Source organism: Boleophthalmus pectinirostris, unplaced genomic scaffold, assembly GCF_026225935.1.
Source record: "Boleophthalmus pectinirostris isolate CB_2022bp ecotype Guang Dong unplaced genomic scaffold, ASM2622593v1 HiC_scaffold_18, whole genome shotgun sequence".
Lineage (NCBI taxonomy): Eukaryota > Metazoa > Chordata > Actinopteri > Gobiiformes > Gobiidae > Boleophthalmus > Boleophthalmus pectinirostris.
The window spans coordinates 14759955-14775178 of NW_026571133.1; the positions used below are offsets into that span (position 1 = coordinate 14759955).

General features: G+C 39.1%; 1 protein-coding gene across 1 annotated transcript in view; it reads right to left on the reverse strand.

The window, feature by feature from the left end:
* zgc:162331 (uncharacterized protein LOC793007 homolog) overlaps positions 1-15224 on the reverse strand; it is a 48211-nt gene that overhangs the window by 17695 nt on the left and 15292 nt on the right. The window contains exon 6 of the mRNA XM_020926159.2: positions 3860-4266. Within this exon, the coding sequence (XP_020781818.2) occupies positions 3860-4160 (301 nt within the window). The 5' untranslated portion in view covers positions 4161-4266. The remainder of the gene's footprint in view (positions 1-3859; positions 4267-15224) is intronic.

Genomic DNA, 15224 nt, shown 5'->3' on the forward strand with positions numbered 1-15224 from the left:
TATTCACAGTTTATTTAAACATTCCTTTTAGATTGGACAGCCCGGGTAAGTGATTCAGATATGAGTTAATTTAGTCTATGTGGCGCTAACTGAGTAAATACAGTAGTTGATTTTGTAACTGTTGCAGAAACCTGTATGCACCTGTCTGTCTGTATTGTTCTAGTTCAATAGTCAGTTTCTCTAACCTGTAAGATAAGCATTGATGTTATGTCATCATTAAAACAATCTCACAAAGAAAGACATTATTCTAAATTGTATTATACGCTGATCTAGCTCAATTCCAAAATCCTCTTTACTCAACCTAACTACAAACTAGTCTGCATACTTTCACATAGTATAAATGCACCTGCCCCATCCAACCCTATGGGAGCAAATGCAAGAAAGGCACTCTCTTGTGAACACTAAAAGCTCTCATGGTCTCATCTGTTGCCTAAACGACTCAATGAACTCTTGTAGCATTTCAGGTTTAGTGGTAGGGATGGGTTGGCCTGATTCATCAGTCGGTTTCACTTTGTGGAAACCGTCTGATTAGGATTTGTTTTTTGACAGTAGGCCGGCACTTTTCTTATTTAACCAATCGCTGCTATTTGGTTGTGACGTATGTAGTGTGCTGCTAACAGGGCTAACTGGTATATTAAGGTTTTCCCAAATCCCTTAGGAAGAAGGGCAATAACGTCTTTCTCCTTGATAAATTCACCAAACATTCTCTTTGTTCCGGCTTTAAATCCTCAATCTCGGAAATTGCAGAACACAGAATGTATGGCTCTTCGCTGATTGGCCGGTGCCCAGACTCGCACTTCCGGGGTTGAGAGAAATGAAATTGAGCAGAATTACTAGATGGTGTCAGCCTGGCTAGGGGTGGACAATATTTCAGGTCCAATATTGGAGTAAGAGGGAAAGGTTCTCATATTGAACATAAAGCAAATATTTCCCACCAACCATAGGATGAAAATATTGGTGTACACAATAGTACAACAAAGTGTTTTTTTTGTTTTTTTTTATATGGGGCATTAGTCTGGAAATAAAGAGATAAGGGTGATGATGATGATGATGTCAAATGTCCATCGTTACATTAATTACACCTCCTTCTCATCCTGGTCTCTGTGACTTGAGTCTGCTGCATGCCTCATCAATGTCTTTTTGTCATGTTAAAACTGTATTGTCACACATCACCCCAAATACCTTACTCCATTCCAACTTTCATGTATGCAGTGTGCACCAAAATTTTATCTAATTTCTTCACATATTTTGTAAACTACCTTCCCCTGACCTCACAGCCACACTTCTCTGGAGTAAAGTGGGTCTAATTAACACATATGAGATTTGGAAACAAGTGCAGAAGCAGCATATGGAGAGGTTCACTACTACTCCACTCTACACAGCTCTAATTAGAGCAGCTGCAGTGCACTAAGTATGCTCATTACCAGGAGGAGCTGTCACACCTCAACATCATAATAGGCCATGACATGCAGGAGTAGTGAAGGTTAACCTACAGAGGCCACCACTTTCACATTGCTTTGGGTTACTTACCACCAAAGAACCTATCATGGACCAAAGTCATAGGGACTAACTTAACCTTATGTACAGACTAACTTACTTTCTAAGTAGGACTCAAGCAAGACTAAACCAACAGTAAAGCAGGACTTAACCAGCACTTGACTTTTGCTAAATCAGTCATTCAACAACTTCATATATCCCAAATGAGGACAGAGTAGCAAATCTTTACAGGCCAAATAAATAGATTTAAAATGTATAATAATAAATAATAAGCCAGGGCTGAAGATAAGATGTTACACATTAAAATAGACATACATTTCAAACTACTTTTTAGTTTAAAGGGCCCATGTTGCACTATTTATATCTATGTTATAATGTTTTTTCCTCATCAAAAACATACATGGTATTGTTCATTCACATGTTTAACACATGAATATTTAGTCTGAGTTCTTCTCTCAAACTGAAAACACTCCACCTTGTTCCACCTTGTGATGTCATGCAGTAATGCAGAAAGCGCTCCATTGTGTTTTTAAACTCAATACACCTTCACTAGAATCATTTGGTTGATTTTAGTTCTGGATTCACCAATCTCTGTTGAACTAACAGTAAAAGGTAGCTGTTAACAACTAAATACTGCTTCATGACATCACATGGATGAACAGAACATTTTGAGCTCTGGAAATGTAAACAGACAGAATGAAACAAAACACAACTCTAGGTGTGTTTTTGAAGAGGTAGCAACATTATAACCTGGCTCAAAGCTCACAAGAGTCAATTGTGCGTAAAATAGGACCTTTAAAATAGAGCATACATTTTAAAGTAATTTTAAGTTCAAAAAGACACTAGTACTACCAGCAGTCTTTGTTCTAGGGCGTGAAATTGAAAACCTCTGCTCAAAGCCACCAAGCCTTACAAACTACAGTATATTTCTTAAAGTTCCAGTCAGTTCAACTTACAAAATATAAGTTTATAGTGCTTGATGCTTGGGGGTGAGTTTCATTTCTATTCAAATGCTCACACAGAAATAGCTGCCAGATGTTTGCTGGGAGAGCAGTTTACAGTGATATGCTTTTTGTCTTTTTGGAAATGCAAAGTAAGCAAAGGATAACTATGTTTTTTGGGCCGAGTTATGACTTGTAAAGTGAAAAAGCATTTCCTAAACTTCGCAAACACCTGCTAGGCACTTTATTTTGCTCTCTCACAGTATGAATATCTTTGATAAACACACTAACCTACTTGACCTTGTATGTTTTATGGACTGCGTTTCCAGTGTTACACATTTCAGCTCAAATGAATTGATACTTTGCAGCTGATCTCATCAACATTCCCTGGGGATGTGAAGCTAACTGATGCACTGCTCTGTCTGAAGCTCTTTTACTCAAGTTAGACTTCATCTTGGTTGGAACTACAACAGGAGCGCCGATCTGTGTGCTTAAACAAGTCTCTCACACATAAGTCACAAGTTGGCATTAGCAAACCGTTTTCTCTCTCTCACTCTCACCTTTTTGTTGAAAATCAACACCTAAACAGGACCATGAGTGTTCATCATATTCATGGTCCATATTCATCACAAGCTCTTGAAAACGTGTTGTTTTAACCAATTTTGTGTTATTATAAGTTTGTGTTTTGTATCTTAAAACTTTTTTGTCTTTGTTTGACAATGTGTGTATTGCGTCTCCAACAGAGATACATGTAGAACATCCTCAGCGTGATTCCACTGCAAAGTTTTCTTTTAGCTTATTACAGGTTTATTTTTTCATTACTGACAAATTTTACCATTTACACGATAGGACTAGTAGTTCCTCTCCAAAGAGTCACAAACTTGGTGAAACAAAATCAGAATATGCAAATCTCTTCAAATTAGAGGCAGAGTATTTGCATGGATTACTTCAAAAACTAAAAGCTGATAGGAATATTAAGCACTAGAACTCTACTTTCCCTGTATTATCTATCTAGGCATGTCACAATAACAAAGTTAGAATAAATATCTTGCAGAAGAAAATATAGATATATATTATATTTTAATCTTAAAGGATTAACCCCACAAAAACTATTCTAAATGTGCAATATTGTTAGAAAAACACATGTACTGCTATGATATAATAGCATAAAGCATAGAAACACATAGTAGTAGGATGTATTTGTTCATTCTGCTCTCTACAGCTCTACAAATCTTGCATAGTACAGAAAAATAGAGAAAAATAACTGAAGACACACTGGTACAGAGAAAAGTACCCGTGATAAATATTGCCCCCAAAAATTATAGCTTCATCTACCATACAGTATATTGAAAGATGTGGGCCTATCTTACAATTGAAGTCATGGGTTTCAAAATGTACAACTTTGTTAACATCATTCTTACCTGTATAGTTCTTGGGCATCCTTCCTTGAGTCACTACCTCCACTTCACTCTCCATCGGCTCCTCAGTGAACCCTTGAGTCTGACTCTCTGTCTGCATGTCCGGTAGTAGCTGCACGGTGGTCCCTGTCCAGTCCTCATTCAACAACAGGGTGGCTGCTGTCACCTTTGGGTCCTCCTGGTTCTCCTCTTGCTTCACTGTAGATGCATTCACCATCGCTAGCATCCAAAATAGAAATATGACACCCCTCCATATCCAAGCTTTGGCACTCTTTGGTTCCAGTTTGTAAGACATCTGTGCCATATTCAGAAGTTTAACCTGAAATTCAAAGCTCCATGCCTTTCAGAAGATACTGGCTATTCCTTCAATGCAGAAAAAATAGGTTTGTTTTGGTTGAGTCTTCATGATTCTGCAAAGAGAAATATCAGGATTAGTAAGTGCATGCATGAGAGGCTCAAACAGAGTGGTCCTGTTTGCAGCTTTGGTCTAGCGTTCTGCTCTCTCTCCCCTCTCTTGATCGCCCTCTCACTCGCCCCGTCTCTCTTCCCTCCTCTCGCTCTCTCTCTCTCTCCTCTCTTATCTCCAGCTGAGCTCTTGCGTAACACTGAGCTGCACTAAGTCAGTATACTCCTATTCACCTCCTCTTTCTCTCTCTGTCTCTCTCCCTCTCCCCTCTGTCTTCTCATCTCTCTGTCATTCTTTCTCTTCATCCAACCCTCTTTCTCTTCTCTCTCTCTCCTTCTCACCCCCTTCTCCCCTTCTCTCTCCCTCTCTCTGTCTCTTTCTCTCTCTTCCTCCCCCCTCACACTTTATGTCTGCTGACTTCACTGCTGGACTGGCATGTGCACGGTTGAAATAAGTTCACAGTGAAAACAATTTTCACATGTACTGTATACAGCAGAAAAAAATACATTGCATATTGCATAGTTGGTTGTACTTATGCAATTATGTATAAACTGTTTAGCTCTAATGACAATACACATAGATCATGATCAGAATTTTGGCAGAGAAGGATAACAGATTAGAGTGGCTAACAAAATATTGCATAAATCTACTTCCATATTTTAAGTAGCTTGTCAACAAGAATGATTTGAACAAATATGCATTGTTAAAAACCTTTGATTTTTAAATCTAAGTAAAAATGTGTGCTGCTTTATTATCTGTATTATTGTGAAGGTTTGTGTACCCCCAAGGCATTGCCTGGGGGTACACAAACAGAGACAGAATCAACAATATACCGTCATTATAACAATGCTATACTCTTATGTTGTGCTATGCTTACAGAGACTTTTTAAATCCAAACATTATTCACTTACTGCCCATAATTGTGATTATAAACTACAGCAGTCAGATTTTCCCAGGGGCGTTGGAAGTGTGACTGCCAGTCTGACCCTCACTATGTTCACACAAAGGCAAGGAGTGGGAAGTGCATTGTTTGGAGTACGGATTGAACCTCTAACCTTTGAGTTTGTGGATGAATGCTCAACCACGAAGTCGCTGGGTATGCTCGGTATGGCATTCCTCTACAATCTGTGGCCTGGTGTCAAAACAGTGATGAAACCAGTGCAATCAAAATGCTCTGAAGTAAATATAACAATGCAATATTGCTATTGCTTAACTCATGTAGGGGTGGGTGATATAACATTGTTTCCCAAAGACTGGGTCGCGACCCTCAGGTGGGTCGCAAGAGATTTTTTGGGGAGTCACCTTGTCACAACCTGCATGTAGGTCTGCAATATTCGGTTCTGACACATTAAATTTTCTCTGCTCACAAAAATGAAGACAAAGCACAGAAACAAACTGAACATGCAGACAGGTCCACCTCTCTCACTAGACATGCTGAAATGTTAAGACATGTTTTGTATAATTTAATTTGTAATCTTTTTGTAATTATTTTATTGCCTACTTTGTTCCAATTTTGCTGTTTCAATTGAATGTTGAAAAGAAAAAGAAACTGACTACATTTAATGTCCAAATAGGCAACTTATGGATCCTTTTATTGCTTTTTTATTAAAACTTGAGAAATATTAATTGTTCAGATAATAAAATATCCTCATTAATGTTCAATAATGGTAAAATCCACCTTTATTTTGTGATTTTCAAATAATGTCTATTGACTTGCGTCGCAAAGGTTTATGACTTCTAAAATATGGGTCCCCAGAAAAAAACTTGGGAGAGACTGATATAGAAAAATCTATCACAGTTTCTTTAAGCCATATGACTTCTTGCACTATCTATATTTCTATTGCCTTTAAGAGGTTAAAGCTGCTTCTTCTGAAAGTTCATATTTGACTGTGATTGGTTAAATCCAGCTGTCATTCACTGAAGCTGACCAACTGAAGCAGTGGTAGTGGTTTGAGCAGACAGCTAAAATGATGAAACAAGATAAGACGATATGACCAAAATAGTCATAGCAATGAGATCATGATTAGATTTTTCTCACAATATCGTCAAGCCCTAAGTTCATGTGCAGTAAAACGTGAGTGTGTTCTCTCTGGTGCTGCTCGGTGCCACAGGTGAGTGAGGTGTGATGTGGAGTCCTCCCTGCATCACTGTCCCATATGAATTATAGATGTATTTGGACCAGAAATAGAGGAAATGGAGAGAGAAGCAAAGAGGGGATAACAGACTCAGGACAACGCTGACATCATGAGCCAAGATACAGTCACAGAAATAACAAATGGATATGTAGTATACTTTCCATTATTACCTTTAAAAAAAAGCTTTGGGTAGCTTGCAAAATCTCCTTTTATTACTTTGATATGTCCTAAAAAAATTGCTAATTTAAGATCTTACATCCAACCAACTCATTTAAGTTTGGTGCCAAAGCTTCAGAGCTAAAACTGCGTAAACATTTATTTAAACTGGGCCAATGAATATTTGATGGGAGAGAATCTGCTCTTAGTGATAATGTCTCTTTGAATTAACAGCAACTTCGGTGAATATATTTAAACAAGCCAGCAGCTTTTAGTGAATAGCATACTGTAATAATGCAATACTTGTCCAAGAGCAAGTCCTCTGATTTTAAAATGTAGTGTCCCTTTAATGTGTTAAATAGCTACTTATGTAGGTGTAAACGCTGCATGACTATACTGTGCATATAATAATGTATTACCGTAGTCTTTAAAGCATTCCCAGATGTTCAAAGGTACTTTACAGTTTCATACATTATTCATTCCCTCCCCAGACTCTAGTATGCCTCAACTGTAGCCACAGCTGCCCTGGGGTAGACTGACAGAAACAAGGCAGCCAATTTGCACCAATAACCTTTTCAACCATTGCCATTCACTCTCACAGCACATCGGTAAAATTAAATAAGTAAGATATATAACATTTTTGTTGTTGTGGTTTTTGTTTTTCTCAATTACAAATAATAAAGACTTACTTCATAACTGTGCCACATACTAACAGTGCAGAGGGTCAGCTGAGTTGAGACCAGAGGTGCAGTGATGCCTGTACAGCACATGCATGTGTAATGCTGTGGAAAGTATCTTTATAAATGGCCAGTATAACTGTATGTAGCTCATGTATAAATCAGCAGCACATTAAACATATAAAGGTCTGGATATAATAGCACAAATGAGCTGCTGACTGCCCTGTACTTTAGGCCTCTCACTGTGGAGGTTTCTGTGTTTGTCACATGATTTGTCCACACATATTAATACATGACTGTAATTTACCACAGGGGAAAAACTAAAAGTGTATACTGTATGAACTTAAGTTAAAATATGCACAAAACAATATGCATAAATCAGTAAAGGGGGTTGAATTTGATGTCAGTGTTGTTAGCATGTTGCACTGTACAAAACACTTGTATATAATCTGCATTGATTATAATCCATTTGGCCTTAATAATGTCTAAGTGCTGCACTATGGCAAAGGGGTTTGATGGAAACACACATACATACCCATACAGTCATATGAGCAAAAATTCATTCTCAATTCATCTACTTACTGTTATAAACAACAAAACAGCCAGTTGCATTGACAGTACAATTTTGAGGGTTTATTTAAGGGTCCTATATTACAAAAAATCGACTCGTGAGAGTTTTAAGCGATGTTATAATGTTGTTACTTCATCAAAAACATACCTGGAGTTGTGTTTTGTTTCATTCACCCCTGAAAAAAACTTTATTATTAGTCTGTCTACATCTTCAAAGCTCAAAATGCTCTGTTCCATCTTGTGATCTTGTCAAGTTAAAAACACTCTTTACATTTAATTCGTAGAGACTGACAATTCCAGGGCTAAAATGATCAATATTATTCTAGTGAAGGTGTATGGAGTTTAAAAACACAAAGGAGCACTTCCTGTATTACCACATGACATCACAGAGTGGTACAGATCAGTTTGAGAGAAGAACTCAGCCTGAATGCAGGGGTTGTGTGTTAAACATAAAGGAAAAAAACACAACTCCAACTTTATTTGTGATGAGAAAAAAGTATAAAGCAGATCAGAAAATAGCGTAATATGGGCCCTTTAACTATATGAATGAAAGGTTCTAGTTCAGTTCTACTTCAGTTAAATAATTGGTCTTTTGTCTGTCACACGTGCAGCACTGACACAGACTGAGAGGAGCTGTTTATCTGACCCTCTCATCAGCTGTGATCTCCTCTGATGTGGAAGTGGCACATTATAACCACAGTTATATAAGACACCTCTGAGTCACTGCTCACTCACTACAGCTGTGGGTGGCTCACTGATCAATCTGTGATAGAATACAACTGTGATTTTTTTTTTTTACCACAGAGCTTGTGCAATATACAAAGAATACAACTGGACAGGCCATATGCATTATGTACTGAACATTTTGCATGTCATGATTGCAGCAGCAGGTTTTGTTGAGAGTCAATTGTGATTTTATTTGACTCTGGCCATTCAGTATTTCTGCATGTGTACACATTTTGGCCTGGCTCTCTAAAACATATCCAATGATGTGATGAAAGATTCTGTCTTGAACTGACATTATTATCCCAGACTATTTCAAGATTTAAGATTCAAACGGCAATACAAAAGTTGCATGACCCATCCAATAACCCCATAACCAACCCCAGTGTAAACATTACTATGTCTGTAAATAAACAGCAACAGTCATAGCAACAGCATGAAGAGCATCACAGAGACATACAGTCAGATATGTGGGTTTTTTTCTTATGCAATAATGCAGAGTACAGTTCAATGTTATTGTATTGGTGGGTGTGGTTATTGTCCATGGGAGGGGGACAGAGAGGGAAGAGAGGCACTGTTCAGTAGCCTCACAGTCTGAGTACACAGGCTGTTGGTTAAACCCATCTTGGTCACTTTTGGTCATTTTTGGTCATCTTTAAATCCATTATCTGACACGGCAGACTGACAGAAGCAAGGCAGCCAAATTGCATCAATAACCTTTCCAGTCATCGCCATTCACTCTCACAGCACATAAGTAAAATCAGATATGTAACATATATAACAGTTTTCTTTGTTTATTTGTTTGTTTTTTCTCAATTACAAATAATAAAGACTTACTTCATAACTGTGCCACATACTAACAGTACAGAGGGTCAGCTGAGTTGAGACCAGAGGTGCAGTGATGCCTGTACAGCAGGGGGACATGGGACATGAGTATGAGAAAGCATAATGTGTAAGTTTAGATATATGTAAGAATTGTCTTACAACTGCTACAATAAGCGTGGTGTTTAACAGAGCTATCATTAGGGCATAGCAGAAAAATAATCACAATACACAGATGAAAATTTGCAAAAACAATTTAATAAAAATGACCAAAGGCTGTTCTTTTATGATCTTAGTACTTCAGCTATTTAAGTTACAGCTTCCACTCCACATATCTTATATCTTTCACTATTTGGGTTTCTAGCTTCCACAGAGCCTCCACATTTGGTGTTTAAGCTGCTATAGAAAATTAGCTTCCATCAAATTCTAACTTTTATATCATGTCCATATCGATCTTAATACTGTATATGACCAGTGTTATGGCCCACCCTAGGTTTGACCCCAGTGCAGTGCAAAGGTTTGAGAGATTATGAGGCTGGAGTTGGGTCAGGCTCAGTAGGGTCAAGCTCAGGGCCAGATGGGTCTAATCCACACTCCACCCTCTGCTCCACCTTCACTTCCACTGTCCTTCAGGTAACAGACTCAGAGAGGTGACAGGAGACTTTTTGCAAAACTAACATTATATAAGTAGAAAGAAATGCTAAGTGTTTCTGACCACAGAAACTATAGGATTTAATATTGCACTATTTCTGCCAGAGGAACGTTACTAGAGGTGGACTGTGACAGAAATTCCACAAGTCCAAATGGTCAGCCCTCTCTGCTCCTGTTAGGCTCCTCATTTTGATCTTAAGATAAGATAAGATATGCCTTTATTAGTCCCACAGTGGGGAAATTCCAGTGTTGCAACGCACAATTTCAGAACAGCAGGAAAAGGTAACACAGATAATAAATAATAGCTTAAAATAATTTAAAAATAGACTTAAAAATAATAATTGCACATGGTTATGATTGACTGGTACATGTTCAGTGTTAGCAGTGTTTGTTGTACAATCTGACAGCAGCAGGAAGGAAAGACCTGCGAAACCTCTCCTTCACACAGCAAGGGTGAATCAGTCTGTCACTGAAGCTGCTCTCCAGAGCAGACAGAGCGTCCTGCAGGGGGTGAGACTCATGGCCCAGCATAGAGATGACCTTAGTCAGGACCCTCCTGTCCCCCACCTCCTGCACTGAGTCCAGAGGACAGCCCAGGACAGAGCTGGACTTCTTGATGACCCTGTCCAGCTTCTTCCTCTCCCTCTCTGTGATGCTGCTGCTCCAGCAGACCACACCGTACAGGATGGCTGATGCCACCACAGAGTCATAAAAGGTCTTCAGGAGTGGCCCCCTCACTCCAAAAGACCTGAGTCTCCTCAGGAGATAGAGCCTGCTCTGGCCCTTCCTGTACAGTGCATCTGTGTTGTGAATCCAGTCCAGTTTATTGTTCAGATGAACACCCAGGTACTTATATGAGTCCACTCTCTCAATGTCCCTTCCCTGGATGTTCACTGAGAGGGTAGTAGAGTGACATCTGCGGAAGTCCACCACCATCTCCTTGGTCTTCCCTGCATTGATGATGAGGTGGTTCTGCTGACACCAGTCCACAAAGTCCTGTATTAGTCCTCTGTACTCCACATCATTATCATCCTTGATGAAGCCAATGATGGCAGAGTCATCAGAGAACTTCTGCAGGACGCAGCTGTCCGTGTTGTGTCTGAAGTCTGCAGTGTAGAGGGTGAAAAGAAAGGGCGCGAGGACAGTGCCCTGGGGCGCCCCCACACTATCAGTCAGGAGGTCAGACACGCAGTTCTTGGATCTCACAAACTGGGGCCGGTTTGTGAGGTAGTCCAGAATCCAGTCTGCCAGGTCACAGTCCACACCGGCAGTCTCCAGCTTGTCCCTCAGGAGCAGTGGCTGGATGGTGTTGAAAGCACTGGAGAAATCAAAGAAAAGAATCCTCACAGTGCTGCCGGGGTTCTCCAGGTGGGACAGTGAGCGGTGCAGCAGGTAGATGACGGCGTCCTCCACTCCGATTCCAGGCCGGTACGCAAACTGCAGCGGGTCCATCGTTGAGCTCACGGTGGAGTGGAGGTGGCCAAGGACCAGTCTCTCCAGTGTCTTCATCAGATGGGATGTTAGAGCCACCGGCCTGAAGCTGCTGAGGTCTTTAGCGTGCGGCGTCTTAGGCACTGGTACCACGCAAGAGGTCTTCCAGAGTCGCGGTACCACCCTCAGCTTAAGGCTCATGTTGAAGACATGCTCCATAACACCGCACAGTTCGTCTGCACAGGACTTAAGGAGCCTGGAGCTGATGCCGTCTGGTCCTGCTGCCTTCCTGGGTCTAATTTTCTTGAGCTCCAGTCTCACCTGGGCTGCAGAAAATGACAGTGGCAGACTGGGAGGAGGTGTTATATTTCATATTAACCCGCCTCGCATGATCCAGGCGGTTTTATTTTGATTGTAAAAGAAGTTCTACTCCTAATATGGAACCAGATTTGCTGTATAACTGCTAGCCTCCATAGCCTCAGTGACTGGAGTCTAATTCCTTTAGTCCACTTTTTTATACAGCGTATGTTTACATAGTGCTTCAATGACCCCAAACAGTGGATTCAGAGTTGCAATCAACTCTACTCATGGAAAATAAAATCAGATACAACCTCTTTCCTTTACGAGACATGCAGAGAGATAGATTGGAAACAAGGATTCAGGCAGATAAATCCTGTCTGAACCAAGACCAATTGGAATCCAAACCGGGCCTGTAGGTTTTGACCCTCACAGTCTCTCCACAGGACCTGTCTCCACTGTGAGCCAAACCCAGGCAAAGTGATCAGACTTAGTTCTACCGAGGGGTCACCCAGAGGACAGGACAGGAATACAGTATGAGTCTTATAGTACGTAACAGACTCAAAATAACTGCATGCATTTTCCCTGTACAATAATCATGAAATTTCCAGGGCCAGAAATGTAAACCCTTATCTTACATGCATAGGAAAAAATATACTGTTGGAGTATTTTCAGTAATATAATAGTTATTTATATATATGTGATGCGTTTCAAATGTGTATTGGAAATTGTTTTGTATTTGTATTATTTGTAAAAAAAATAAAATAAAAAATAGTATTATTTATTTCATGCTAGGAAATTGAGCAAAACACTCAAGAATGTGACTGTATGTTTGATGGTGTTTGGTACTTGAAGCTGAAATCCAGACAAGGATAAAAAGTACCCTTAAGGATTGACTGAACTATAAATCAAATCATTTGTTTATAAATTGTGTATTTCTACAATTTTAACATTAAAATTTGAAAGTTATACCACTTTACACTTTACAGTTATATCACTTTATAAATGAAGATGCCGGTCTCACAGCCAGAGAATTGAAGCAGGAAGTGCATCTGATGTAAAGCTTGTGTTTACAATGATCTGCTTTGGAAATACGGAAGTAAAAGGGCCACACTAAAAAACATGTATCCCTTAATCATATCTTGCATGTATTTAGACCTAGAGGCTGAAGATGAAGGATCACATGTCTTATCTCATCTGAAGGAGTGTGTTTGTCTCGTGCTAGTGGCTCTTAGAAGTTGGACTTTGATATGTGAGCAGTTTTTAAAGGAAATCCTAATCTGAAGTCGTGAGGGCAGTTCAATCTGAGTTGTTTATTTTTAAGGATTAGAACTCCAATCCAGAGGTAATCTCTTAGTAGCACAGACTAGTTATTGTATTGAAAAAGTGCCCTGTGTTTCTCCAGTGGTTGCAATGGAATATTGTCATGGCCTGTCCACAAAAAGGTTTAACAGAGTTATTTTCAGTTGTGTTTTATTATATAATAATTTTCATCAATAATTTGACATGTGGCTTGCTTCTTCGGTCACAGCCCACATTATTAAATATTTGCATGGCAATAACATTGGAGACAAACTGGGGAAAATCTGTCTATTTTTACATTGACATCTTAGTCTCCACAGCCAGAAAGAGATGCAGAGATGGAGAAACTGAGAAACACATGTAGCACCATCTACTGGATCTGTCCTGTCATCACACCTTAAATAGGCTAGTGCATTAATGTACCCCCTTGAAAAGGCATCAAAATAGTCAAATCATTTCAAATGAATCAAAACTATGAAAATGATTCAGCCCTTTTAAAATTTAACACACATTTGAATTTTTTCTTAATTTATTCCATTTTGTTATGAGACAATCAATCATGTGACTATCAAGCTCCTGAGCATGTGAAAATTCAACAAATCAATCAGTGCCCAAAATCCAGATCAGTTTGTGCAGTAAACCTACAAATAAAAAATAAGACTTAATTTGCAAAATTTTAATAGTCCCTGCCTGGACTAGAGATGTAATTTTACTGATAATGGCTTCAACTTTAAAATGGGAATTGTCAAGTCACAACCAATGCTCAACTTTACTCAACTTTACCAAAAAACTTAAGCAGGATTTGAAATTCCATTTCCCTCTGAGCACAGTTTGTCACCTTTTTCAATTCAAGTAAATCTGAATGAACAGATGAAAGCTGCAGAGCGTTTTATAGTGTAGTATAATACACTTTCATTCACACCCCCACTTCCTACATTAGTAGATCTGAGTGTATATGGCTTTTGTCTGAGCCTTGTTCACTAACACTGGTTATTATTAATCCTGGTTATACAATAGAAAAGCCCTGAGTGTTTGGAGACAAGTGTGAAGTTTGATCATGTGACACAGAGCTCACAAACAGAGCTTTTATGTTCAAGCTCAGAAGTGTCGTAACCTTGGCAACCTCAGGGATCTGACCTTTGGATTTACTGCACATAAAAGGTTGAAAACAGAGAAATCAAAATACAAACTTAATTTATAGACTCTGCTTTTTAAAATGGCTAGAGCTGATAATAGCCTAATAATCAGATGACAATATATCTCCACACCAAGCCATATTCTCAGAATCTCTCATATTAAATAACTTCATGTTCTCTTCATGACTTACATATATCTCATCTTTAGTCCACCACTAGGCCTCCTGTCTGCACTCCAACCACTGCAGGTATTCAATCAGTTGCTAATCCCAGAATTAATATCCATTATCTTAAATTGGCAAGGGCGTGTTTGTTATTTTATTTTATGTATGTATGTATGTATTTATGTATTCAACATTTAAGTTGAATCTTGAATGAATGAAACAGTTCTGCTTGTGATTATTCAGCACCTTGTAAGCTTGGGCTGTTTTAAATTTGCTCTATAAATAGTTTTTATTGATTGACTGAAATTGAATTGGACATGTCACAACCATGAAAGCAAATAATAAGATAACAAATCGCATCTTAAACTTAGAGCTGGCCCCAATGATGACATAGATAGACAAAACATGACTCATTCAGTTAAAGGGCTAAAGTGCACAAACGAAATTCCACACTCACACTAAATGCTCTCATAGGATCCAAAACTGTTCTGAACTACACAAGAGCACTGATCCTTGTGACTTCAGATATAAAGGTGTCTGGCTCAATGAAAGCATCCAGGTGCATTCTTACCTGAAGTTCAAAGAGGAGGAAGAAAAACAAAAAAATTTGCTTGGCATATTTGGCTGTAATGCTGATTTCACTTTGGTTATTCTGATGGTTCAGAAACATGAGCACTCTGCATCAGTTAATGTCGTGAAGAGGTACATATTTTCATATTAACCTTAGTTGCACAATGCAAATGCAGCACAGTTTTTTTTTTTTTTTAAAAAAAGGTCCATTGTCTGCAGTGGTGATACGTAACCACCAGAGGGCAGTGTGCTACACCAGCTACATCCCTGATGCTGCCAAATTTGCTCCACTGCGCTCAGGGTGCAAAAGAACTATGCACGTGTGCAG